The sequence below is a fragment of the Sitodiplosis mosellana genome, unplaced genomic scaffold (assembly GCF_009176505.1).
Source record: "Sitodiplosis mosellana isolate CC-2019 unplaced genomic scaffold, AAFC_SMos_1.0 Smas_scaffold_2, whole genome shotgun sequence".
In the NCBI taxonomy this organism is placed as follows: Eukaryota; Metazoa; Arthropoda; class Insecta; order Diptera; family Cecidomyiidae; genus Sitodiplosis; species Sitodiplosis mosellana.
In genome coordinates, this window is record NW_022595245.1 from 2,517,035 (window position 1) to 2,543,621 (window position 26,587).

Below are 26,587 nucleotides of genomic sequence, written 5' to 3' on the forward strand. Positions count from 1 at the left end.
TTGAAATTTCAATCAAGTTTACCCCTTCTGAGTCAGATAGATCACATTATAATTAACGTCATTTGAACAACGCGTGCAAACCTGACGATAATTAGTTGTAATCATAATCACAGCTGCGGTAAAAAGATTGATATTTTTACTTTTGTTCGACTCTCAATATAGTTTTCACTTGATTTTTGGTCTGTCCAAGACATAACACTGTAGGAATAACTCAGCGTTGATCAATTAAGGGAGAGAATTATCATTCTTCATCTTTGCGAGTGTTCAATTTCCCTTTTTTACTATGAGTGTTTGGAGAAAAAATGAAAATGAAAATTGTGGCATTGAATTATCGTTCACTGCGATTGAAGTGCGAAATTCGCCTTCAAATAGGCAAAAGTGAAACGCTTTACTCCAATTAAACTTTCACTTAAATTGTTTTTTTTTATTTCAAAAGACAAACACAATTATCTACATGTGAAGTACCACTTCGGTAAAGAATTGCTATTGAGATAAGAATGAAGAGAGAGCAAGATAAGGATTGAGTGAATTTGTAGTAACAAATGTGTGCATTTGTCATATTTAAAAATGATTGTATTCGCCATGATATCATCTTGTGATGCGAGGCATTTGCTCATTCCAAAGAGTAGACAAAAACGTTTCGCATTCTTTGCACAAAAAGTGCACATAAAAAGAATGTGGAACGTAATTTTTTTATGTGCAAACAAGTGTGTTATGTTTTTGGTATGGTAACAGTACTATGAACACAAGTTTTTTTTTGCGATTTCATGAATAGATTAGAAGTCATCAGTCAGTCAGTCAAGAAACTAATCTTTCAGTGCATAATCTGTATTTAGATCAATCCTCTATCAGGAGTAAATCTAAATTTGATGTCGGCGTTGAAATTGAAAGACGAAACCAGTCGAAATGTCGGAACCAAAGAGATTTCGATGTTTCGTTCAATGTTCGCATACATCAGCAAATAAATGCTCCAGCCAATATCTGTGTGTGACAAGTGAAATCGATACGTGCTCCTTACTGCCTTGTATTCATCGCCAAAAAGTAATTGATACCTTTGCATAATCAATCTGACTGACTAGACAGTAATGGGTACGTGCTGCCTCTCTTGCTGATTATGTTGATTTTATGATTTACATTTTGGAATGCATATCAATCATTTGTTTTGTGGGATGGGCCGCCCAAAATGAGTTGAAATTCTGCTAGATTTAAACATTGCGAATGGAGCGATCAATTGGAAAGGCTTTCGTATATTGTTACTGACATATGTCAAATGTATCCGATATAATGAACCGTACCGAGCTCATTCCGGATGCTGAAAGCTCAAGAAATCGGAGAGTTGGCATGCTGAAACAGCGATAAAATGCCTTTTATTAACATTTTCATCCAGTGTAGAAAAGTTCATGTAATGAAAATTCCAAAAGCACACAAAGAGAGGGAACATGGAATGTTGGTATGTAATGTTACTCAACTACATGAATTAGTTATTTTAAACATATCCCTGTGGCTACGTTTATAGCATCCGTTGAGAGTACAATTATCACAGGAAAGTTTGCATATTTCGCTTGGTTTTTGGACAAATAGCAACAGAAAAAAGTAATGCCCAATGAGACGGGTCATTTTTAGTTATTTATTGTGAAATGAGCATGAATTTGTTTGGCTATTAATTTTTTGATGGCATTATGATGAGTGCCAATTCTAGATTACATTCTGCTTAAAAGCTGATATGCAAGCCATTGTCCAATTTCGTAAAAAAATGAATCCGAACTTGGAAAGCAAATACTTCATAAATCCCATGTAATAAACTACATCACATAGAAAGAGACAGAGACTCGGAAAAGGCACCAATAAAAAGACTCGTTAAATTATTTTTATTACATCCTCGTAGAATATGTCATGTTAAAATTCATATCCAATTCAAGAGTGGTGCACAGTTCGAAGTAGTGAGGCGGGACCGAAAACAAGCACGAAGCGAAAGAGGAACAAAGATCATTTTTCGCTTTGAATAAGATTTCAGTTTTTGATTGCAAAACTTTTTTACCGTTGTGTTCTCAATATCGGCACAAGCTCAAAAACGGTTCTCGCTCTCTATCTATCTTTTTCTCACTCATTCAGTAGTTTTCTTTCTCACACACACAGTCGCTTTCACTCTTCATATGTCTCGGTCTCTCTCACCATGACTCTCGTTGCCATCGCAGTTTTATCTATGCACAGTTTTGTCAACAAACTACTTGCAATTTGTAATTCATATTTTATGTGATTTATCGCGATACTTTGCAACACAGCCATTTATCCAACCGAAATTGGTTTCTACAAGCTGAAAATGCATTCCAGAGCTTAAATGTGTTGTGTATGTTTTTTTTTCAAAGCGACTGAACAGGGCTCGATGATAAAAGTTCGATGCAGTTAGATTTTGCAAAATTCGCAATTTAAACTGCAGCTCGTTTTGGCTTTAATTAAAAAATGAACGTGGATTTTGAAAAAGTACCAGTAAAAATTCCAATTATCTTGAATTTCGTCCTTGGGAAAATGTGCGCATATTTTTAGCGAATGCTGTTGAAAACGGAAAAAATGTGTTGAAACAAATTGAGACAAAAGTTCTTATCGAAATGAGTATGGAGAAACATATCCGTTGCATGGAAACAATTTGTTTGTACTCTTTTTTCCTCTCTCTCCCCTTTGAACAGACCATCCAGTGACGTAAATTCGCTCAATTCATCAACAGAAATGAACCAGATGTGTGTTAAGTAGTGCATCAAAAAATTTAATTCCATGAACACACCAGCACCAGTATCAGCACACTCATTCTCATTTTATTGCAGCGTGGATAATTTAAGCTCGTGAAAAGCCATTAAAACCACTCGAATAATTATGATGCGGATAAAGTTGATTCGTTGAATTCTGCATTCCGATCGTTACATTATGCAAAACTGGTTACAGTTTTTTTTCCATATTGCATTGTTTTATTTCTGCTGTTGTCGATGGTGCTGGTGGTAGTGGTGATAAAATACTCGAAGAAGAAAAGAATAGAGCCAAACATGCAAAATGTACACGAGTAACATTCATCCGGTGGTGTTTCAGAATAACAAAGAAAAAATCTAGTGAAATTATTACATAAAATGGTAATATTTCATTGAATGATATTATATTGTGGGCCGTTAGCCCATTGAAAATTGGGTTGTGCACTTTGTGTAATGGACAAAAATGCGCGCACACTTTACTGCAATAAATTGTGTTGGCCATCGAGAAAGCAATGAAAAATGCACAATAAAATGGATTCAAGTTGAGCGCGTCATTTTTATAATCGCCGTTTGCATGTGTATGTGCACAGGATGAAATAGCATTAATTGGAGTGTTTAGAGCTCAAAGCGTACATTTCATCTACGAAACTAATTAGTTGGATTTTCGCAATTTTCATTTTACGTGTAACAAAGTACGTGAGCCGCTTGAAAACGTTGCTTGCCAAGAGCTCATAGTTATAATCGCATTTTCAGAGATGAATTATCGTTTGAATGTCAACACTTCTTTTTTCGGTGAGTGTGTGTCATCGTTGAAAATACCGCCGCTTGTGCAAATTAGTGAAATTCAGAGACACTTACCAAAACGGCCAAACGGATCAAGTGCTCTTTTTCTCTCTCTTTTCCACGCGTGAACAATACAACACATGACACGATTGAATATATTATACGAGAGAAACACAATTATTTCCTCACTTTTTTTCAACGTTTATTATTATATTCGTTCATACTTCTGGTTCTATTTATATCTAGACTCGTCCTACACACTACAACAATTGACTAAGTTTTTATTATTATCAAAGGCTATTTGCTTTAAATCTCATTCGCAATAAGGAAAAAAAAACAGCGGCTCGTAAAAGATTCAATATTGAAATTCCGATGCAATGACAGAAAGAGTGGAAGAGAGAGAAAGTTGAAGAAAAAGAGGTGGAGTAGAAAGAGGGAGGAGAGAGTAAAAGAGAGTGAGAAAGTGAAACAGAGAGAAAAGGAGGAAGTTTCCGCTAAAAAATGCTGAAAAAACCCAAATCAATTAATGAGTATTCAATCAATGTTTCGGAATTGCATAATCATGACGAGCACGCGCTTGTGAACCAAATGAACGCCACACGGTGTATCCATATAAATATGCAAATGGACCGACATGAATATTATGATTTGAAGCATGTCAAAACTGATGTATAAATAAACTTTATTTCGGCAATTAAAACAAACAAAAAAGGTTTATATATATATATATAAAGCGAATTGCGTGCAATGACTGTAAAGGGTCGCTTCGCTAAATTTGGCCATTAACTTAATCTCTCTCTCGCATCAAATTTTTTGACGCAAAAACACTGAAATGTGTATTACATGAGTACGGTCGTCGTCGCATGCTAAAAAATAAAAATATAAATGACAAACAGTAACATCAGCAGCAGTAGCAACAGCATCAGTGGCAAGAAAAACGTTGCAAAGAACAAGCGATGAATGAAAAGATCAACACGAGCGCGCGAATGTATGTGCGAACTGAAATAGCTTGAAATTTATTGTGATTCGGAATGGCGATAAATATTTTGTGTACATTGTGAATGCATTCAAAAATAAACAAACAAAGTCGACAAATCCAATAAATAGACACGAGCGACACAATGACCGAGCAAAGGAGGAGAAAAAAACTGGGCATCACCGACCGGACATAAACAATACAAAAATATTCCAAAATCATATTTATGGAAAAATACCTGATTTTTTGTTCCTTCTGTTCATAATATACGGTGCGGTTTTTTTGCTATGTTTGAGTGGCCATTGTTGGTTATTTTTAGCCATGTCGTCCCTGGTCGCATATGCACGCACACGTGAGTGGATGAGGGACGAGAGAAAAAATGCGTCGAGCAAAAAACACAACGAATAAATTTAATAAATTCTGGCTGGCGTGTGTGCGCGTGTATATTTCAATGTTTCGCAAAATGTGTGAATTATTGATTCGAGCCAAAAAACAACAGTTCCCAAACGACCAACCGACCATTCGATTCCGTGTCTCGCTGGGCATTTTGGGAAAATAAGTTTTCCATAGAAAATGCGTTTGTTTCATCTTTTGCGTTTAAGTTTTTTTTATCGCATTCGATATATACTACATTCATACAATAGCGAATTTATATTTATGTCAAAAAGGCCAAAACAAAAACCAATATACGGATCGAAATTTTCGATCGAACTTATCGATAAATTATGGGTTTTGCATGGAGGAAAGAAGAGGACATGCTTCATTTGATCCACATTTAAAATTCATCAGTTCATGTTATTTATAGCGAATTTTATTCACTTCATTTCGGATCACGTTGTTATTTATTTTCCAGCAATTTGTGGGCGCTGTACTAGTTTGCCATTCGATCAATGTACTTTGATCGCTTTTTTACAGTTTCAATTTAATTCTATTTGTTTGAGGCGTTTTTTTACTGATGTTGTTGCCGATTTGTAATTCCAAAATCACGATATTGGTTAAAGCTGGCCGCTTTTTTTGCACTCGATGCGCCAATGTAATTGGAATTACACAGAGACTGCCGTTTTTTTGGTCCGGCCTTCGGATTTGTGTGATGAATTTTAGTCAATGTGCAATTCCGGTTTACACGAGAAAAAAAAAATTAGCGCAAAATAGGCGTTGCGGTGAAATCAACAAATTTGCCTCGATTTTCTATATTTTCTTCTCTCTCTCTGCTCTCCTCCACTGATGCATTCAAATTGTTTAAAAGTCAAATGCCACATAAATAAAATGGAATCGTTTGGGATTGTGTTGTTAATAACGAATTTATTTTCGGCCATTGCAAAATGCATCACTTTCTCTGAATCAATTCTGATTTGATGCAGTCATTGCGCAGTCTTAAGCGGTGCAATTTTTCAATAAAAATTGAAAATTAAACTGAATATTATTAATAATGACGTAGACTAAGCCGCCGGCTGATGCTGAGAAACAGCAAGAAAAAGAAAACAAACTGTAAATTGGAAAAAAGAGCACACACACGCGCTGTAAATTGCCGACATAAACAAAAAGTTATTGCTTCAATTTTGGAGGAAAGTAAATAAGAATGCGGCCGCGTAAATAGAACATTTTCGAAATGAAGCATGACGTTAATGATGATTCATGTGGATCGCAAGTGATTGAGAAAATGAAATTCGGTTCGCGCCAATTGGCACAGGATGTCTTTAGCCGCTGCCGCCGCCGTCGACGCCGCAAAACGCACAAACGAGCAAAATAACGAACGAACCGAAAAAAAGTAACGAAGTCCCGCTTGATATTTTATCGCTTTGTGTTATTATAATATAATTCATTCGATTCCGTTTTGCTGTGGTATTTGCTTTAAATCGAATTTATGTGCGTTGCGTGTGATCGCGATATGCGAGACTCGCATATATGTATAAATTTTTTTCTTCACATCTCGCGCGTGTGAAAAGCCGTCGCATTTATATATTATGCACAAACCACACATTATTGGTGATGATAAATCTTTATAAAGATTCAATATTTTGCGCGCGACTGAAAGGGCATTAGATTTTCAGTAAATTGCGTTCGATGTGTAGCGAAACACGTTGTGTTCGATACACACATTTGGTACCGAAATAACAGTTGACGCTGGTGAATGGGCGAAAATGGTGGTGAGAAGAAAAGAACACTGCGAGTAGCTGAATGTGAATGGAAATAAAACAATTGCACGGTTCAAAATCAAATGTTAAGATACGCGACATTTTATTGTCGACAATGGGAAATGTACTCAGGCGCACACACTACCATTAATTTATTTCACATTGAGATGGAATTCACCCTACCAAACGTCATTTATGTACGCATCATAACAGCATGCCTGGGTGAACAGCGGAATTTCGCACGATTTTGGGAAACAATGTCGAATACGAGATACGTGGCTGCCACACAATTCCCACAAATGTAACGAAGTCGAAACAAGAATGCGTGTTTTCGCATTGTTATAATGACATGGTTTGATTTAAAGTCGAGCGTATCGCTTTGCTTTTTTATTTCGAGAGAGTGAACATTTTCGGCAAACGCATAAAATGAAAAATCATGGTGATTTTATTTTCGGCGAATGAATGAAAGCGAGAAAGAAGCAGCGAAAGGAAGGAAAACGAGAGAGAGAGAGAGAGAGAGAGAGAGTGGGCAAGAGCGGGAGAAAGGGAGTGAGAGAGAGGAAGAATGGGCCAAATCATGAGAGATTAAACCAGAAAAACAGACAGATAGGAGAAGACATGAAAAGCGAGGAAGATTTTTGCAAATAACTTTTGCTGTAATTGGGTTTCTCGAGTCGAAATAATGTCATTGTCTGGCAGTTTACGTCTTTTTTCCCTTCACTTTTGCCGCCACCTAGTTATCACTTAAATATTTGGTCTTGAGCTCAACGCTACATAATTATCATTAAGATTGAAATCCTTGGCAATGTTCAATCTCGAAATTTGTAGATGCTGACAAATCATCTTGTGTCAATCATTATGATTAAGTGCCCTTTCACAAATGAAATCCAAACAGAGAGAAAAAACAACAACAACAACAACGACATCACACTATAATTTAAAATAATAAATAGACTGATACAACTGAATTGCCCTTTTCAAATGGACTTTGAATAGAATTCAATTGAAAGGCTCTATAAAAAGAAGCTCAAGTTGTTAGTTGCTTCAATCAAGAAGCTTGATATATCAAACTATTTATATAGAAATTACCTTATTCTTTGTTACTGGGTGCAATATTTTCCTCAAAATACAAAAAAAGCATTCAGTGTATTTCATGGCATGCGATTGATTCTATTTCATAGATAGAAAATAGTTGTCGAAAGGATTCTCCGTGCGAATGAAATTAATCGTTTCGAATAGACTGATGCGTAAAGGCTTTCGTTTCCAAACATACAATCATTAGCACCCCCAAAATATCGCTTGGCAATTTCCAGGTGAAAAAAGGAGATAAATGAATCGTCTTTAAGAATGTACAAGAACGATGATACGCATGCGATCGAAAAGAAAAGGTCAAACATAATACGGTATAAATAAATGTCATATATGTGTCACGCTAGCTTCGTTTGTAGCAACGTCAATTAGAAGCGGCGAGTTTCCGAAGAAAATTGAAAACTACCCTAAATTACACGTTGAAACGAAATGAATTTCGCATGTGGCAATTTCCATCGCATTAATATGCCGCTTCCGTAGCAATGGTATAGCCAATGGAAATCAAAACAGAAAGAAAGAAAAGATATCGGCAAATTGATAAGACAAGCATTCATTTGTTGGAACATGCATTTTCAATGGGCAAATCAACCCGAAATTGACAAAGGAAACCTGCCACTGAGAAATGACAGCGAGCTCATTCGAACGCCACACGCAAAATTATTGTAATCATGACGATAGAAAATTTTATAGCCCGTTACAAAAAAAGATGGGCAAACGAGCGCTCGTTTTCACAGCAGCAATCCCATTAGTGGATTATACCGTCGGATGAATGGATATCCCAATGATTAAAAGACATTGATTTATTAATATAATACACAAGGCAGCAACAGCAGCAGCAGCAACAGCAGAAAAAATGTTGGAAAATGCTTTGAAATGCTATTCTTTTTCATCGAAAAGTTTTTTTGTACTGCTGCTGCCGCTGCCTTTACCTCGATCAAAACCCGATAGGCAAATAAGAAATCAATTTGTTTGAGCCACGCGTTTTCACTTCCAGTTTACTTTTTTTTATCGATTTCTCGCTTCAGCATGGGATTGCTTCTTCTTTGAAAACCGAGAGAATTGTGCTTCTTTTCCCCCGGCCATTCACGCTTCATTTCATTCTTTGAATGTTTTGAAGTAAACAGGTAAAGTTTATTTCGCTTCGATAAAAAAAATGTGCGAGCAAGCGAAAGCAAGAGCAAGAGCGAGAGGAAGCGAAAATGATGATTTGAGCTTATATTTGTGAAATCTTCAGCACGATAAAATGCTTATTACTTTGCACATATTTTTCGGCAGCTTTCGCTTTTGATGAGACGATTTAAAGGTGGTGGAGCGCATACGCCTTCACAAAATTCCTCGCAGATGGAATGCAAAGTATTGCGAGTGAAATGCTTTAAAGTTCGTGGCCATTAAAAGTTTACCGAATTTGTTCCTAATGAACGGATGACGTACGCAATGCTTCGATTTTTCACCATAAATAATGAACTTGACGATGTGCGTGATACAAGGGAATGCAAATTTCTAATTTTAAATTGTGAAATGTTTTTGATTGTTTCCTTTTTGTTGAAATTTCGATTATTTCAAAATTCTCAATCGATTTTTTTCCTTTTCTGCGAAAAACCGTCACATTTTTCTGATCAACTCAAAATTTGACAGATGAACTCACATTTCCCTCTCTCTCCGTTGTCATATGCAAACACGACAAAGAGACGACGAAACTAAACCGATTCAAAAAAGTTGATTCTTATCCGACGCCATCATAAATATAGATGAATATCGATTTGTGCCATGGAATTGTGTCGTAAAAGTGGCAGAAATGTGTTTTTTTCTTCTTCGAAAATTATGAATGGCAAACAAAAAGGCATAAAAAGGGCTATTTTCAAGTCACTTCCAATCCATCGATAGCGAGAATAAAAATAGAAATCTCGGCTATTACAAGCATACATTTGCAATGGCGTTGAGTTTGTGTTAAATTCAGTCATTTGTGTCGCCAGCGCAGGAATATTGTTTTGCAAACGGATTGCAAAGAAGGGTCAAGTTGTAAATACACCATTAGAGGGAAAAGAGAAAAAGAATTCAAACGTACCTCATCCCATTTCACGAACTTTTCGCCATCTTGAAGTGCTTTGGACACTTCGACCGGTCCAAATGATACGTATGTCCCGGTTGTCATCGCATTGGTAGCTGTGTTGCGTGGGCTTTGCTGTGCATTTGATGCGGTAACGGCCGACGAAGATGATGGTGATGTCTTGGTCGGTGTTTGATGCTGCGGTGACTGCTGCTCGGATTTGGTTGCAAGTGCTGATGATGCCATTTTTACGCCTTTTCAACTTTTCTCTCTCTCTCTCTCTCTCTCTCTCTCTCTTTTTACGTATATATCAAATATAACCTCTGTTACTTCTTTAATAATGATCAGCGACTCGTTGAATATTTTAGAATGGGCTCCCACACAACGCTCTAAGAGAAAATACGTTATAATCGCCCAATGAATGCACGAAGTTAGCTGCTGTTGCTTTCAAAATCCTCGTCGTCTAATTTTCTTTAAAAATGTCCTTAATCAAAACGCAACTTTGTGTCTTAAGTTTCTCAACTGAATAACAGTTTTTTTCATTAGTTGTAAGAGTGACGCTTTGTCACAATCTTCGTCGTGAAACTAATTTAAAAACGAAACACTCAATGATGATGTTTAGTCTTCTTTACAACTCGGCCACTTTCAACACAGCATTCAATGTCCTGGTCTCGCGTCACGCATCTGGAAGAAGAACAAAAAAACAGCAAATTACAAATGAGAGAAAAAGAAAAAAAAACGAAGAAAATTATAAATCACTTTTGAAATAACTTTGGAAAGTTGCATTTTCTTATTAACTTAGTTGGAAAATGGCAGCCATTTTCTGTTGTGATCGCAAAACAGCCATTCCCATTAAGACTGGGAATAATTTTTTTTTAACAAAAGAGGTGTGTATTTAATGAATTTATTTGTGCAAATGGAAAAAGCGACCAAAACCCAGCGGTGGAATTGTTCCAAACAAAGTTGCCGAAGTGAAAATGCGTCACTTAGTCTCTTGTGGATTAAAAGAGAAGACGAAAAAAAAGCAGACAAAAACCCACTTTGGATATAATCCAGTAATAATAATAGTTCAGTAGGTTGCAGCCAAAACGTGGTGCTTCTTCTGGAAATAGACGCTTTTTTGCCATTCAAATTCATTGTGTGTTTGGCGATGCCAAAATTCATATTCATAATTGATTTAATCAATCTAAAAGATTGCTGGAAATCCAAATCCATTCCAAAAGCCACCGTACCACACCCCATTGCCTTGAAACCGAAATCATATTCGAAAATCTGAATAAAATTCGTTCGAAATTTTTCCACTCATTGAGCGGATTTGATACGCCCGCGCTCACAATCCCACAGCCATATTTTCCAAATTATTCTTTTCAAGATAATTTTGTTTTTTTCAAAACCGTCTGTTACTTCTAATAGAAGTCTTGGCATTTAATCTTTCGTTATCGAGCTTGAGCGAACAAAAAATAGAATAACAAATTGATTTTCATCAATAAGATTTGTTTTACTTCAGCAATAAAGATGCCTTTGGTGAATTATGAATTTTTTTTTCTTTCGGTATATTCTAAACCAAATATTGAAAAGTCTGGTCTGAAGGTTGTTTGCGTTCCATCATGTTGAAAATGCTCTTGAAAATCCATCTAGGGGCTAGGAACAAGTTGTGTCATTCGTATGTATTCGCATATATTCATGCGTTCGTGGCTTTGTTATTGTTGTTGTAAACTCACTGCGCTGCGAATGTCTCGTATACACAATCACAAGAATTCACGAATATTCGTACGAATTCGTCTCAAGCGCTTGTGTTCCTACCCCCTAGAAATCCATTTATAGGTCGTTTTTTGTTGTTGTTGCTCTTCTCTTTTGTATGCGTGTGAATATTTGGTGACCATTTTTTCTACGATGTTACTTAGCTTTTGTTTATTTTTAGTAAATTTGTTCGATTTTTGGGATAACATAAACACACCATTTTCGCTTAACTTGCGCTGCTGCTATTGAACGCAGAGCAAGAAAGAGCGAATGAAGTGCTGAATAAAGCCATGGATCATTCACCGCATACACAAACAACCGAGTGCATGCCTTTGATGGAAATGTATGACGTAAATTACGAAAAGTTTTGATAATCATTTCCCATTATGCGAAAGAGATTCTTTTTTCTGACAATTTAAAACTCATTAAAAAAGTAATTCCATCATTCGATGATGACAGAATGGTAACGGTTAAGAAATTTAATATACACACACACTCTCTCTCGCATTTAAATTGCATTTTGCGTTGTTCGGCGAAAGTTCATGTCACTTTTTAATGATGAGCTTTTTCCCCATGTTGCAATGGAATTACTCGCATATGATTCGTATGAAATTCTTACTAAAATATGACATCAGGATAATCGCATAATTCTTGCTATAAGTTGTTCTCTCTGTTCGGATAATTATGACAGCGCCAAACTGTTCATTTTAATAAGTGGCACTTCGTTCATATGTTGTGTGCGCGCGATTTTTCATTCGATGCAATGTCCGATAAAACTCGAGCGAACGGAGAAAAACGGACATCTAGAGGGTGAATGAGAGGGAGAGTAGTAGAAAAACAGAACGGGAGAATGGAACGGATGAAGAAGAGGAGTAAAGAAAAACGGGTGCGAGAGCGTGTCAATAGAATGCTTGGTGTGCCAAATGGGATTCCTATAAAGTTGAAGCACTTATGAGCATTTCAGTTGGGATTGTGTTTTTATTACGTATCATTTGATGTATTCCTTCATTCGAACCGTTTGTGTCCAGCAAAAGCATGGTGGTCTCTCGCGGAAATGGTGGTAAGCGAACGAATGGTCGAACAACGACACAACACCAGTAAAAAAAATGCCGTAATTCTTTTTTTCTCAATAAATGTTAAAAGTGATTTTTTTTGTCCGTTAAGTGTGGGCCCGTTAACTTATTTGCGGATATTTATTGTGTTAGCAAGAGTGAGTGAGCCGAATGAGAGTGCTTTTGTGTTGAATGCGGGCCCGAAGAGCATTTATTTTCATAGGTCTGTAAGAGGATGAGCAAATATACACATAAAATATGGTTTATGATGGAAAATATTGATTTTGATAGATTGGATCTCGAATATCTCTTTCAATACAGCATCATCGGCTACATGACACACTCTAAACAACCAATCAACGGCACGAGCCCCAAACATAAAAGAAAACACACACTCATACTCTGCGCCTGTGACTCTGGTTCGTTCGTTCGTTTGCTTGCCAGCTCTTGCTTCGCATTGCATCATCATCATCATCGTCGTCGCCGTCGATGTTGTTGTCGTAGTTAATATATCGGCAAACGCGTTCACTGCCTCGCCGATATACATATAACGAAAGAAGGAAAAATCGTATTTATAGGTTGTTCACAGGATATTAACAACGGCAACGGAACAACATAACAACAACAACAGCAAAATATAAATAGGAAAAATATTGTATGAATATGGCACACAGATAGAAAGGGATAAGAGTTTGGAAATGTTGCTTGTGTTCGGCTTTTTTTTCCTTCGTTCATCATGGTTAACGTTTTTTGCCTAGATGTTCGCAGAGGCGCAGCTGATTTTTCCATACATCAAGTGAGCGGGCGCGATGATAAAAATGAAAAGCAAGCGAAGAGAATGAAGAGAAGAAAAAAAAACAATTGGTCGCGCAAATTATTGATAAATCACGTCACGGACGTGGTTCGCCTTCTATATTTGAACAAAAGCTTGGGCCCAAGAAGTGGTAAATCGATATTTAGCTAACGGCATTTTCGCATTCTATTTCTCGTTCTCACTCTCTTTCGTTCATTCGACTCGGTTCATTCGGTTTGGTTTATTCACACGCACACACCCAGTCCATTATTCATTTCGCTCTTGCTCCTTCACCATATACAAACGGCCCTACCATCGAAAAGGACGTTCAATTTAGCGTAGCAGCGCCACCATTTGCGACCAGTTCCCTCTTCTTTTGAATAATGGATAAACTAAACGCAATCAAGAGATAAACATGAAGAAAGTAGATTAGTTTCTTTTTTCATTGCCATACAACAACGACAAAAAAAATTCTATTTGCAAAAATAACGAGTGTTCCCCACTTGACGAAGGTCATCACGAACCATAGCCCGTTTACTGCTGAAAAGTTCAAGTGGTTCACATTCTTTAGCATGCAAATAAATAAAATAGCAGCACTCATCGATAAGGTTCGATGGGTTGTGTACGTGTGTGTTTGTGACAAGTGGAGAAAAAAAAGCAACGAGAGAATCGACGTCGGCTGTCGACCCGTCGGTTGGACATCGACAAAATGCATATATTCGCAAATCGCGTGATTAAAACTTAACGAAGTAATTATTTATTTTGTGCTGCGCTTGTAAATACCCATTTTCCCTCTCGCACACACACACACACCAACTAGAAAATCCCATTTAATCCGCTTTTGAATCATCGTTTGCATCTGTTTTGTTGTTGTCGTTTGGTTTTTTTCTTTTCACATTCAATTATAATTCACCATCCGCGACCGCACACAGCTTGTCACAGTTCATCAGGCGTAAATAGCAAACAAACCTAATTAAAACGGCTTATCACTAATCGATCGGAACACAAGTTTTGCTGCTAAATCGATTATTGCAGATAAAATCTTTCAACATTCACGTGATTTAATCGAAAATGTGGTAGGCTGGCACTTCTCTTATTTTCTCGTGTCTCTCACAAACACACACACTTCCATTCATCGACTTAAGATTTTCCATTGATTTGGACGTTAATATTATAACCACAGAAAAATTACCAAATTAAACCCAATCGAGGTCAAGAGGGAGATTCCTTAGAAAATATTGGTTTTCTCGAAATAATAAATCATCTTAATCAATAAAGAATAAAGAATGTTCGGAAATATCAAAATCCATTATGATGAAAAATGGTCATTCAATACAGCTATATCAATTCGGTTTGTCATGCAACACATCCACCAAACTCAGCCGTATAATTAATTGACTCAAACATGTATATTACACACTGGAATATAATATACCTATTACCACCAGAGAAACCGAGAGAGAGAGAGATAGAGAGAGATAGAGATAGAGGGAAAGAAAGAGAGAGAAGATGGAGCACAGTACATCATGTCAATTCAACAACTCGGCAAAATTGCAAAGATAATATAACCATTTAGTTAATAATTCTATGATTATGTAAATATTTAGTTATCAGTTCTAAACAATCTTCTAATCATGTATAAATGTTACATGCACGAGATGTGGGATTTTCTACTGTCACACACTATCATTATCTGTGTGCTGTGTGCCTTTTCTCTGTTGTGCTCCATTTAATCCAAGGCTTTTGTGCTGATCCTCAAATCTCCGAATACTCAGAGGCAATCACTTGTATAATTGATTTCAATTTGAATGCTTCAAAAATGATGGGTGTCCAAATTGGGAGGCAATCACAAAGGAAGTGAAAGCCATCATGTAAGTCTTTTTTACATAAGTTTCAATCCTCACACAAACACACTTTGACTCACTTCATTTCTTCGAACAAAAGTTTCGATGAAAAATGATCTCATGTAACAACCCTCAAGCATATGCTCAAACAAATCCCACGGCAAACAAATAAAACAAAAGAGATCTAAAACTTAAATGGGCTAAGTCAAGTGGAGTAACGAGATGCAAGTATTACAAAAAGTGAGCAGTTTTACAAGCGCCATTAAGCGATCAATTAATCTGTAATTGTTACCGTGATTTTTAGCATTGCACAGAGGAATGACAGAGAAGCAAAAAGAGAGAGAGAGAGAGAGAGAGATATGACGATCAACAGTGTCAGTTTTGTCGAGTCTTTTGTTGTCATTAGTGCATTGTCTTATGAACAACGATGTGTGTACGGCTTATGAAAACTCAATAACCAATTTATTAGAACGGAAAAAAAACCTCAAGTCAAGCCACTTTCAGAATAATCACAACGTCATCGCGAATGAGTAAGTGTGTGTACACGGTGCTAATGCTGTATCGCTGACTGCCTCTGGTTGACTGTGTGTGTGTGCGCGGCAAGCGGTTGAAGTGAAGGAAAAGCGCTTTTCAGAATGTATTTAAAAGCAAAACACACAACAACTTGCACAAGATTAATGATTTCCAAGATCAAAAAAGTGTTTTGTGTGCGTTTCTGTGTGTCAAATATTCCATTGCAAGAGCGTAAAAGATGATAAAATGCGCGCGGTGCGCGTACACATCGTACACACAGTGCTTAATGTGTTTGTCAGGCAATGAACGCCATTATGGGCTGTAATTAATTGTGTGAGCGCGGGCGCGCAAGAAAGAAAGAGTGAGATCCGAAAGACAGGTTGTTGTTGATTCCACTTGCCTTGCTACTGTTTGCATTACGTTAAATTCAAATGACTTCGAGGTAAATATTGAAGAACTCTTTTGCATCTGTCTCTGTGTTCAACTTTACACCGAACAGCATGTAGTTTGTATCACACACATTTTCTATGTTGACACTAGACGAAGAGACACGCAACGTTGTATGTGTGCGTGCGCATTTCTGCTGTGCTGTGCCAAATGGAAAAAAAATAGTATTTAAATTCTCGTGCTTATACAAACATTGAACAATCAGCTCACAGTCGTTCACTCACTTACTGCTTGACTGTTAAAATTGAACAAACACACTCTGTCATTCACAACATATGATAGATCGTTAAATTGTAAACTTATTACACTTCTCGCGCTTGATTTTCGACCGAGATAATTTCGCTTGTTGTTGCTGTGTTCTTTTTTTGCTCGTTTTATCCGTGTGCGTTTGCGCGTTGTGGCTGCTTTATCAGCTAGTTCACAGCTCGAATGCGCTACTCCCATAGTTGTTTGTTGGCAAAAGTAAAACCATTAAAGTTTTATTGGTTTTTTGTGCTACCGTTGGTTCGGATCAGTCGGTCGGTTGGTTGGTTGGTTGCTTGATTTATTTCAATTTGTGTTTTGCGGTAGCCTGCATCTCATGGCTGTGTGTGTGTGTGTGTGTGTGTGTGCATGTGATACATGTGAGCTGTATGTCAAACTGAAAATAAATCACACACCATTTTGATGTGCGTCCAATCAATGAGCCCGACGGAAAATTTGTCACCGCATTCAATCGAACTGGAAATATTTATCACTTCCTTTTGACAAATCTACTAGAACCGAAAAAAACCCAAACCACACATATTGACTGCGAAACGAAGGAAAAAGTTTCCGAGCCATCACATATCATCTGTCGCACCACAAAATTACAGTTAACGAACTTCCTTCGAATGTCAACGCGGAAAACTTATATTAATTGTGTTACCACAAGAGAAAAGCCATAGAGAGCAAGAGAAGAAGAAAAAAACCCAAAGCAATTCGCAAAAAAAACTGTATCTCGGTGACTTGTTCAATGCTACGCGCGGCCCCTGTGCACACGATGACACTGTCGATTCGTAGCCTTCAAGAATTGAAAAATAATGTAATTTTCATGGGAAATTGAGAGATTTCAGTGCGCATTTGTTCGGTGTGTGTAGGATATAATTTGTTTCATCGGATTTTTTAAAAATGTTTTTCATTCGAAATTTATTTCATGTACGCCGAAGGCGGGAAACTATGGCTTTGCCATCGGTGACGCCTCAATCGCATTGAAACCGAGCGAGCAAAAAAATCTATAAACATTTTTCACATGATTTCGTTAAGACGATTTGATTGTTCACAAATTATCTGGCCCCGTAATGTTTTTGCGTCCGTCATTTGGATGCTACTTCATTATTTAGGAAGCGATTGGCTTCCCATTAGTGGTGCTCTTGATTACATTGCTGTCGAAATGTAATTTTCCTGCTGACATTTAAAGTGAACGGACGACGGCGACAAATGCACGACGATTTTGTTTTTATTGGGTGAAAAAAACCGCAACGATTCTGTCGAAAATGTCATGGTTTTTAATACTTGGGCGTTACTCGGCTTACAATCAACGGCAGAAAAAACCATAGTATGGCACACACATTGAAACATGATCAAGAGCAATAATTAAAGATAAAGAAAACAATGGGCACATAAACATTAAAGCACCTTCTCGACCACGGGTAATTAATTCATTCTTTTCGTGTCGATCTGTTTTGTGTGTATATTTCTCCTTTCTTTTTGTGTTTTCTACCATCGTTAATTAATCGTTGGCTTTATTAAAGTTGGCGTGATAAGTTGCTCCATATTATTATAGGAGCACATCGATCATGGCCTTAAGGTCACACAAACACACATGTGCACTGGAATGGAATTCAAAATCAAATGCGAAATATGAAACACACAACCGACGTTGCGGAAAAAACACTGACGGAGCCCACTCTCGAAGAAAGCGAAACGAGAAAATTGTGTGGACGAAAAAGCAATGGGCGGCGATAACAACACAAAAGCCATTTGTGTGTTATTTTTGGGCAAAAATGAACCGAAAAAAATACCCAAAAAATCATATGGAGTAACAAGTACACTGAATATGAACTAGTTGTATGCAGTGCCCACACTAAAATGCGGCTAAATCCACACAACTAAAAATAAATTGCCTTCAATTTTCCAAATGCCAAAACTGACAAATGTGAAGAAAAAGTTTTAACGACACCAAATTCGATGCATAGCTATTTATCACACATATTAATGTGACGGCGACGATTGACGATTCCAATTGGTAACCGTCGCACACACATGACGCACGCAAACACTGCAATAAAAATGTCTAATGATTTATCTCATTACGAATCACAGTATTTGCCATGCATTTCAGAGTGACAACACGAAGCGTTTCGAATTTATTCGCTAATATGTTGGTCTCCATTGAAAATACATATCATTTGGTGTCATTTTCTCACTCAGAAAAAAGAGGAGCTCGTCGTCTTTTTTAACGAAATGAAATAGTTCAGACGAATTGTCGCAAAAGATTTGACTGCTGAAGTGACACACACCGAAAACTTCAGTCATGCCAAATGCTGTAGCAGCGGATAAACGATTCCGATGGACGAGAGAAAATTGTGTGCAAATGGAAGCGGATTAAAAATAAATTTTTCAAATCTCTCACTTTATATGATGAATGATGATACTACTGGTCATTTTCTATTTTCATATCAATCTCGCAATCCGTCGACATGTTGTGATTGGACTGTACGCAGAAAAAAATCGCATACGAATGAAAAGAAAAAAAACAGGTGAGTTGTTGTTACAAGTTGAAGCGTCCGATTCTTAGAACTATTACTAAAAATTGTGTGTTTTTTCTGTTTATTTTTCATTTAAAACGGCCCCTGGATGCATAGTTTTGTATATTTGAATTTGGATAGTGCTAAAGCAACAACCGTCCCAGAACAAAAATAGAAAAAAGAAGAAAATGATTTTGTCGTTGAAAATAAGCGACTTGCATAGGCGCAATATGGGTTTCAGATCTGGTTATGTGTTGTATTGTTGTACAACACACACACACACACTCTCACACACAATTTTGATGTATTACGAAGTGAAGCGATGAAATGACCTAGTCGAGCGTCGCACAGTGTGTGCGACGTATCGTATGTAAACATCAAATGATATTGAAAATTGAATATTCCACTTATTTCTCTCTCTCCAAGCAACTGAGAGTTGACTGTGGTTGTGTCGTGGTCGCGCGCGCGTTGTATGCTTATTTATTTCGTATTTGTTGTTGTTGTTGTTATTTTTTCATTTTCTACATGTCGATTTTATTCATATTTCAAATCGAGTGAAGCTAACTAGTCGGGTCGACCGCACGCAATGTATATGATCTTCGGCGCTATTAAAAGCGGCGGGATTGTCCGATTACTTCATATATTTGCAGGGATTTTTCATATATTATTGTCTATTCATGCAATGAGCGCTAATCATGTGCGTGTGTGTGTCACATGTGCACGGGGCTACAGCTGGGTGCCCATTGCTGTGTGTGTCTATTTGCCGTCGGTCGAAATGAAACTGCAGTCTATTTGAATAGCATTGAAACCAATTTTTATACGCGATACAATTGCTCATTTCAGAGTGAATTAAACGAAAATTATAGTCGCACAAATGCAGTGTGTAATGGATTTGGTCGGTACATTGTAATCGAGCGCACGGTGTATGTGATTTCGTTGTAAGATTAATTGATGTTCTCATTACATATTATGAAATGGTCGAAACGATCGATTTTTGCCTAATGGAAATATCAACAATTACAACAACAAAAACTCTTTTCAATGAATATTAATTTCTTTGAAATGAAATGACTACGAAATTGATTTGAACAAAATAGTACGAGATTGGTTTGATACTTACAAACTGATTGGTTGTGACGTTTTTGGGAAAAATGTCGTTGGCCAATTACAAAATTGGATATTTCTTGTTTTTCACCAAATGCGGAATGTGAGACGATTTGAAATGGCTATTGGTGATGTCGCCGCCGGTTATGTATACTCTCTTGCTATCTCTCAGTGCTATGTTGTTGGCTGATTGATAATTTATTCGATGCTGTTGGTTAGCTGATCGACAAACGACACAGAGAGAGCTCAATTACTTGCAATAGCAGTGTCTTGCTGGTGGTTTCATGTAACGATATTGAGTAACTTCACTGTATATCAATAAATCGAGTAAAATTCATCATCTCACGCGCGGCTCGCATTTGTTTTCGCTCTCAAAACACCAAACGAATCAACGAAAGAAAAACACACACAATCCAACAAATGACTCTTAATCAACTGTAGCGCGCGCGACTCGAACACTTTACGTCGGGGTACTTAAAATGCTGTGTAACAAATCTGCAACTATCTCGTTATGATTTCATTCATTTGTCATGAGTCTGTTGTTGTCTTACTTTTTTGTCATTCTTTTCTTTCAACAACAACAGAAAAACACCAACTATATGTTTCTAATTGAGTGTCCAGTTTCACTAGCGGTGAATCGTTTTTCAAAAGCAACAATCTGCGAGTATATTTCTTATTATTAAGTGTGAGTTGTTGTTTTTGTCTCTCGTCTCTTGAAATGTCATACGATTGTCAATTTTGCCTCTTTGTTCGGTACATACGGAACAGCGCGCATTCATTCGGTCACTTGTGCTCAGCTCACACACAACACACAACAGAAAAACTAATTAAATTGAATCACAGTGATTTAATTTCAAAGCCGAGCGTAGACCGAGAATTCGATTAATGGTTATGACTGGTCTACGTGCTATGTCTGTTTTTTTTTATTTCGGTGGTTGTTGTTTTCTTATTTATTGAATTTTATGGTTCTGTTTTTTTTTCTCATTCGCATCTATTTTGTAAGCGTTCGGGGCAAGAGAGAGTTAGACGGACAAAAAATGCATACGCAAAATATATTTAATAATATTCGATTCGATTGTTTCGGTTTGGAAATCGATTGACGGGCGGCTGAGCAGATTGTGAGAGCAACAACGAAAGAAGAAAAAAATCGTTGTCGTTGTCGTCGTGATGTAACAATCTGTATCGTGCTGCTGCTTATAGAATCGATTGAGCGAAGAAAAATCTCATAAAATCAATTAAATATTGAGTGTGTGACTCTTTATTTGTGCTCTCTGTGTTTGTGTTAAGCACATCTACATGCAATTTTTGCGCTGCCTTTTTCGTGTAATCGACAGCTTACATGATCGCAATGCATTCAAACAAACTCGGTTCTTTGGTTCGTATCGCATGGAAACAAACATTTTGTGCCGAAGACGAAAAAAATAAGATGTGTGCGGCAAATTTCTTTCTCTTCAGCCTCTTCCTCTCTTTCTCTCGTGCTCTGCTCTGAATGAACTGATTAAAACTTGTTTCGCTTCACAGCTCTCTGTTTTTTTATTCATTTATCTGTATTTTTTGGGATCTGTGATTTCGGTGTGTGTTGTTGTTGTTGTTGTCGTCGTCGTCATCGTCGTCATAATCGTTGTCGCACAACCAAACTTTGTTTCTTTTCTTTTACTCTCTTTCTTTCTCTCGGTTTTCTTTCTTCTTTGTTTGCTACTTTCTTGTTATCGTTTGTTTGATTTTGCGTTTTATAGTTCTGGTTTATGTTTTTATTACGTATTTCTATCATTCAGTTGTGAAAATGTACATATTACACACAATTCGACGCACACACGGTGTCGCAATTGCAAAATACCGCCGAAAAGAGTGGCTCTCTGTGACAGCACACTACTTTTATGCACAACACACACAAAATTCGATATAGAGCACCGAATGACACCAGACTTCGAAGTGAGCTCTCCAACTCTTACTTTTGTCTCGTATTTTTGCTCAATATTTCGACGACAACGTCAATGTCGCACATGTACTCAATTTATTTGATTTTCACTTGGACGCTGTAAATTGTAACACAACCTACTGATTGATTCATATTTCTGACACTTTCGCTATTGTGGTTTCGTGCTTCACACTCAACACTCTGAATCTCACACTTTTGTCTTGCAAAAAAAAAATGTGGATTTGTTTGTGATTCTTTGTCGTTTGATAGCTCTCTATTCGGTATTCTGTTTATTATGAATTGAATCTAAAGTCTCGCATCCTTATGCGAGCACAGCAGCAGAAAAAAACACACACACGCACACACTGATTCAGCGTTCGAGTGTATCGAGTTACGCATAAACACGAAGAAATCGTTAATATTTAAACAACCGATAGATTGTAACGCACCATTCGCACAAAACCCTCTTCAACAACACGGAGAGCTAGCTGCTGCTGCTGCTGCTGCTGCTGCTTTAATGTTTCTTTTCTCGTCGAGATAAATGTGTGTGTGTGTGTTAAAAATGTTTTGTAACTTTGTTTCGTTAAATATTCGTCTGTTTTTATTGTTCAAACAAATTAAGTAGTAAAATTTTTGTTACGATTCCAAATCGGTGTTGAAGTTTGTGAACGAAAAACAAAAATCTGAAGCAAAAACAACAAATTGTTTTATTAACTTAAAAAGAAACAAACACCTCATATACACACGGATTTTGGAAACACTCTGCGACGATTTTTCGTACGTGATACTTCAACGAGAGACAATCCCATTTTGATGAACGAAAAACCAGCCAAAACGCAAGCAACTTACGTCTCCTATTTCATATACATGCTTAGCTTTTATCGGCGGCGGCGACAGCAGTAGCAACGCGCTACTTCACCGTTTTCCGTATCAAATATTGAAGCGAGCAGCGTGTCACATTTGCGTGCGTTTGTCGTTCTCTCTCGCTCTTTCGCTTTCTGTTACGCCATTCGTGTCTTTCTCTTTCAGAGACTGGCGCTCGCGAGCACTCTCTCAGTTGTGCTCCCGCGCTCGCTCTCTCCCCTTACTCTCAGTGTGTCCATTTTTCGCGCGCGCCGACCATTTTCTCTGTGTATTCATTCAGTTCGGTGTTGGCAGTGTGTTACACCGTCATAAATAGTGTCATGTGTGTATTTGTCCCTGTGTGTGATGCAAAACCCAAAATATACATTCACACACAGAGTAAAGCCGTGCACACGTTTGATGATTCACATGGGGAATTTGCTTGAAATGAAAAAGAGAGGCTTTGGCTAAGGGAGCGAGTGAGCGCACCAAATGTGAATCGGGACTGTAAACAATACACGGCCGAACAGAACATTCACAGCAAGCGAGTGGAAGGAGTAAAGTGCCGAAGTCACTATCAGCAGCGCCGTCGTTCGTTTTATTCCTCGCTTATCAATAGCATGCACAGCACATGAATGGAACGCATAAACATGAGAGAAACAACGACATGCGTTCGTACAACAAAAAATACATGGATGAATGAACACAACGCACAGAATCGTACCTTGCTTCGTACTGTGAGGTTCTTATCAGTTAGCAAGCCTACTAAATATCCAAAACGATATAGTAGGTTTCAACACATAGGCAAATCAATAAAAATGCTTTGGCGAAACAACCGACGACGGCGACAAGCTTTCTCGATGCGTACAAATGTTCGATGCGAATGTACGTCGACGTACGAATGGCAAGCTTTTGCTGGATTTCACGACACATACACACAGGACCGAAAAGGATATGCTCCAATCGAAAAATTGCGGAGGTACAAGAGAGCTGAGATTCGTAGTAGTAGTTGTGTGCGAAGAGAGAAAGACAGTTCAACAACGGCAAAAAGAGAGCGAAAACATCGCACATTTCTTTGGCTGGCTGACTGGAGAGTGGTAGCGATGCATGACGTAAAAAAAGTGGCATGGACTCGCTTTGACATTGCGTGTGCGCGTTTATTTGTGTATGGCATTGATATCGCGATAGAGCAACAAATTACACTTGTTACTTTACTTGTACTATACAGGTACCCATATCGAAAAACCGAGCGCACAAACACCACCGCAAACATGGCATACATATATTGAACAAATGCCGCCACCGACGACGCCACTGTCAAACTGTTTTTGTTGTGATTACTGCTTGCTGTTACGGCTGCTTGTTGTTAGTGTTGGTTACCCAGCACATTTTTTGGTTTGAACAAGCTTCGACACACGATTGTATCTTTAATGTATGACCTGTCCTTATTTACAATTCCGCTTTGACACAAACTTCGCACAATTTGAATAACAGACCATTTTTTATTTTCTTCGTATGTTTATTCTTAGCTCAGCTGAATTAAAAAGGCAATCGTTCCCGCTTTTCCCTTGGCAACTAACATACAATACAACTGATTCACCGCTATTTCTTTTTATTAGCAATCTAAATAAATTCAAAAAACGCGAACTGTTTACATTTTTCATTCGGCTTTTTTTTTATTCAGTAACTTCGAATTGGGGGACATAATTAAATAATTCGATGTTTAAACAATCAGTCTAATTAAGTGACAATTATCTCATGAAAGAAAAAAATTTAATACAAAATAAACGGAAAACAATTCGCAATTTTTTGGAACGCAATTTAGCTATGTGCAAATTTACAAGCAAACTATTCTTGCGTTCAATAACATAAACGTACAAATGAAACCAAAATGATGAAAAAAAAAATCGTTTATTTGACCGGTTCACAATTTGGAATTTCTACATGTAATATTTTGACACTCCATGAAGCAGTTTTGGCATCAATCGACTTTACGTCTTCTAAACATAATTGAATTGGCGTCGAAAATTCGGTTTAAAATCGTTTTCCATTTGATTTGTGGATTCTTTTTGTTTATTTTTGTCCATTCTTCTTCTTTTTTCTTATTCTTTCATTATCTTCTTATTTCATACCTTGCTCACTACGTAATCTCATGTAAATCAGCTGATAATGACAGTGTGACGAAGAATCTATTTTTATTTTCATTTTTTTAATCATGTTGATTTTTACGAATACTGTCTCAAACCAATTTAATGCCAAATTGATGATAATTAGCTTGAGCGAATTTGGTTCAATACACAAAATAGATTTTTTTTTATCGGCGTGTGACAACTGAAATTGATTCAATGTCAACATTTTGCAATGCAAAGTTTCACAATTGGTACCAACACCGCCGAAATTACGTTTTCATTATTTATTTATTTATTTAAATTTAAGCAGAAAGAATAGGAGCGGCTTATGTGCAAACATTTCCGAGATTTCGTATTAATTTGGTTTCCGTTTGAATCAATAAAAACGTAGCTGTTTTGAGTATTTTTTGTTGCTGTTAATCACGTTGGGTCATCTTAACAATTATTCGGAGATTCACCGGTGTTTACTTAAAACTCAGTGACAATCTCGCCATCTTCATGCCGTCTAATTGGATCACCTTTGAGAAGCGCGTTGATTAAACTACGGATAGGAAATTGGATTTTCGTTTTAAGAGAGAAAATTTATGTAAATATGAAATGTAATGAAAAATTATGATCAAGAGAGAAAATGTGATTTAATGGAGAGAATAATCGGAAAAAGAACAAAAGAAGTAGATATATTGAAAAGAGTTGATAAAATTGAAGAAATAATAAAAAAAAATTAATTCGAATTGAATTTCATTAGTTCAAAATGGTTTGGTCAAAATGGACTACTCATGTCTACGATGCAAATGATTGCAGCTATGCTTACCAATACAGATAAATGAAGAAAAAAATCAAGAAATAGCCTAAGTGGATCATACAATTGCGCATATGTTTTTTAATCATTCCACGGTTATGAATTTCGGTTGGATCAAACAGGCCCATGTTTCCTACAAATTATTAAATTAGATTAGATTAGTTTATTTTATATCTTAATTTGTGAGGATTTTTTTGCTCAAATTATTGTCTTTAGCTTGCTTTCTTCTACATATAATTCAAGCCATTTCAAGCTATTCTAAGCTTAAATCAGTGTTTGAACATAAAAATCCATCATTTTCTCGCTTCTACTTACCCGACGGTAGGCTATAGAGTTCATAGCCGCTCCACCCAAGTACCGGTACGTTCAACAAAAACAGCCAATAATGCCCTGTGAATAGAAGTGCTAGCGCTAAAAATGCATGTGCCACCAATTTCGGAATGACCCAAAAATTGAGCTTCGAACAACATTGCTGGGCATTCAGATAATCACATTCTAAATCGGATAAAATGATGGTCTATTGTGTAATTTTTTATGTAAGGAAAACTAATTTAATATTTAAATTGGATGTATGAAATATGTGTGTTGGTTTTTTTTTTCTTTGCAAAGGATACATAATACACCAGTAGAAACAGAAGTCCGCCGGTTTCAATGAGAGAAAACGTGAAGAGCAGTGGATCTGGAATCATTTTTCTGTTTTTCCTTCAGTTTTTTTAAAATAAATCTGCGGCACTTTATTTATGGAAATCAACACCTATCAAAACAAATAAACCAAAATGTAAATACATACGGAGCTACCAAGATGAACTGTCAACCGGCACAGAGTGCGTTCGTGTCCATTGACGTACTAGATTACATGCAGTTTAAAC

The 26,587-nt window shown here is 37.1% G+C and overlaps 2 protein-coding genes across 5 annotated transcripts in view; both read right to left on the bottom strand.

The window, feature by feature from the left end:
* Positions 1-22,809, bottom strand: part of LOC129565436 (1-phosphatidylinositol 4,5-bisphosphate phosphodiesterase classes I and II) — a 124,135-nt gene extending 101,326 nt beyond the window's left edge. The window contains exons 1-2 of one of the 4 annotated variants that reach the window (XM_055440362.1): positions 20,046-22,809; positions 9,787-10,452 (exon numbers count right to left, since the gene is read on the bottom strand). In XM_055440362.1, the coding sequence (XP_055296337.1) occupies positions 9,787-10,014 (228 nt within the window). In that variant the 5' untranslated portion in view covers positions 10,015-10,452; positions 20,046-22,809. The remainder of the gene's footprint in view (positions 1-9,786; positions 10,453-20,045) is intronic. The other 3 variants (XM_055440360.1, XM_055440363.1, XM_055440361.1) reach the window with 3 other exon arrangements.
* A 1,479-nt stretch (positions 22,810-24,288) lies between these two features.
* LOC129565256 (protein cornichon homolog 4) lies at positions 24,289-26,568 on the bottom strand. Its single transcript, XM_055439920.1, has 4 exons — positions 26,333-26,568; positions 26,034-26,235; positions 25,731-25,851; positions 24,289-25,460 (listed from the first exon to the last, which is right to left on the bottom strand). The coding sequence occupies exons 1-4, from the start codon at positions 26,405-26,407 to the stop codon at positions 25,388-25,390; spliced, it is 471 nt and encodes a 156-aa protein (XP_055295895.1). The 5' UTR covers positions 26,408-26,568; the 3' UTR covers positions 24,289-25,387.
* Between the last annotated feature and the right edge of the window lie 19 nt (positions 26,569-26,587).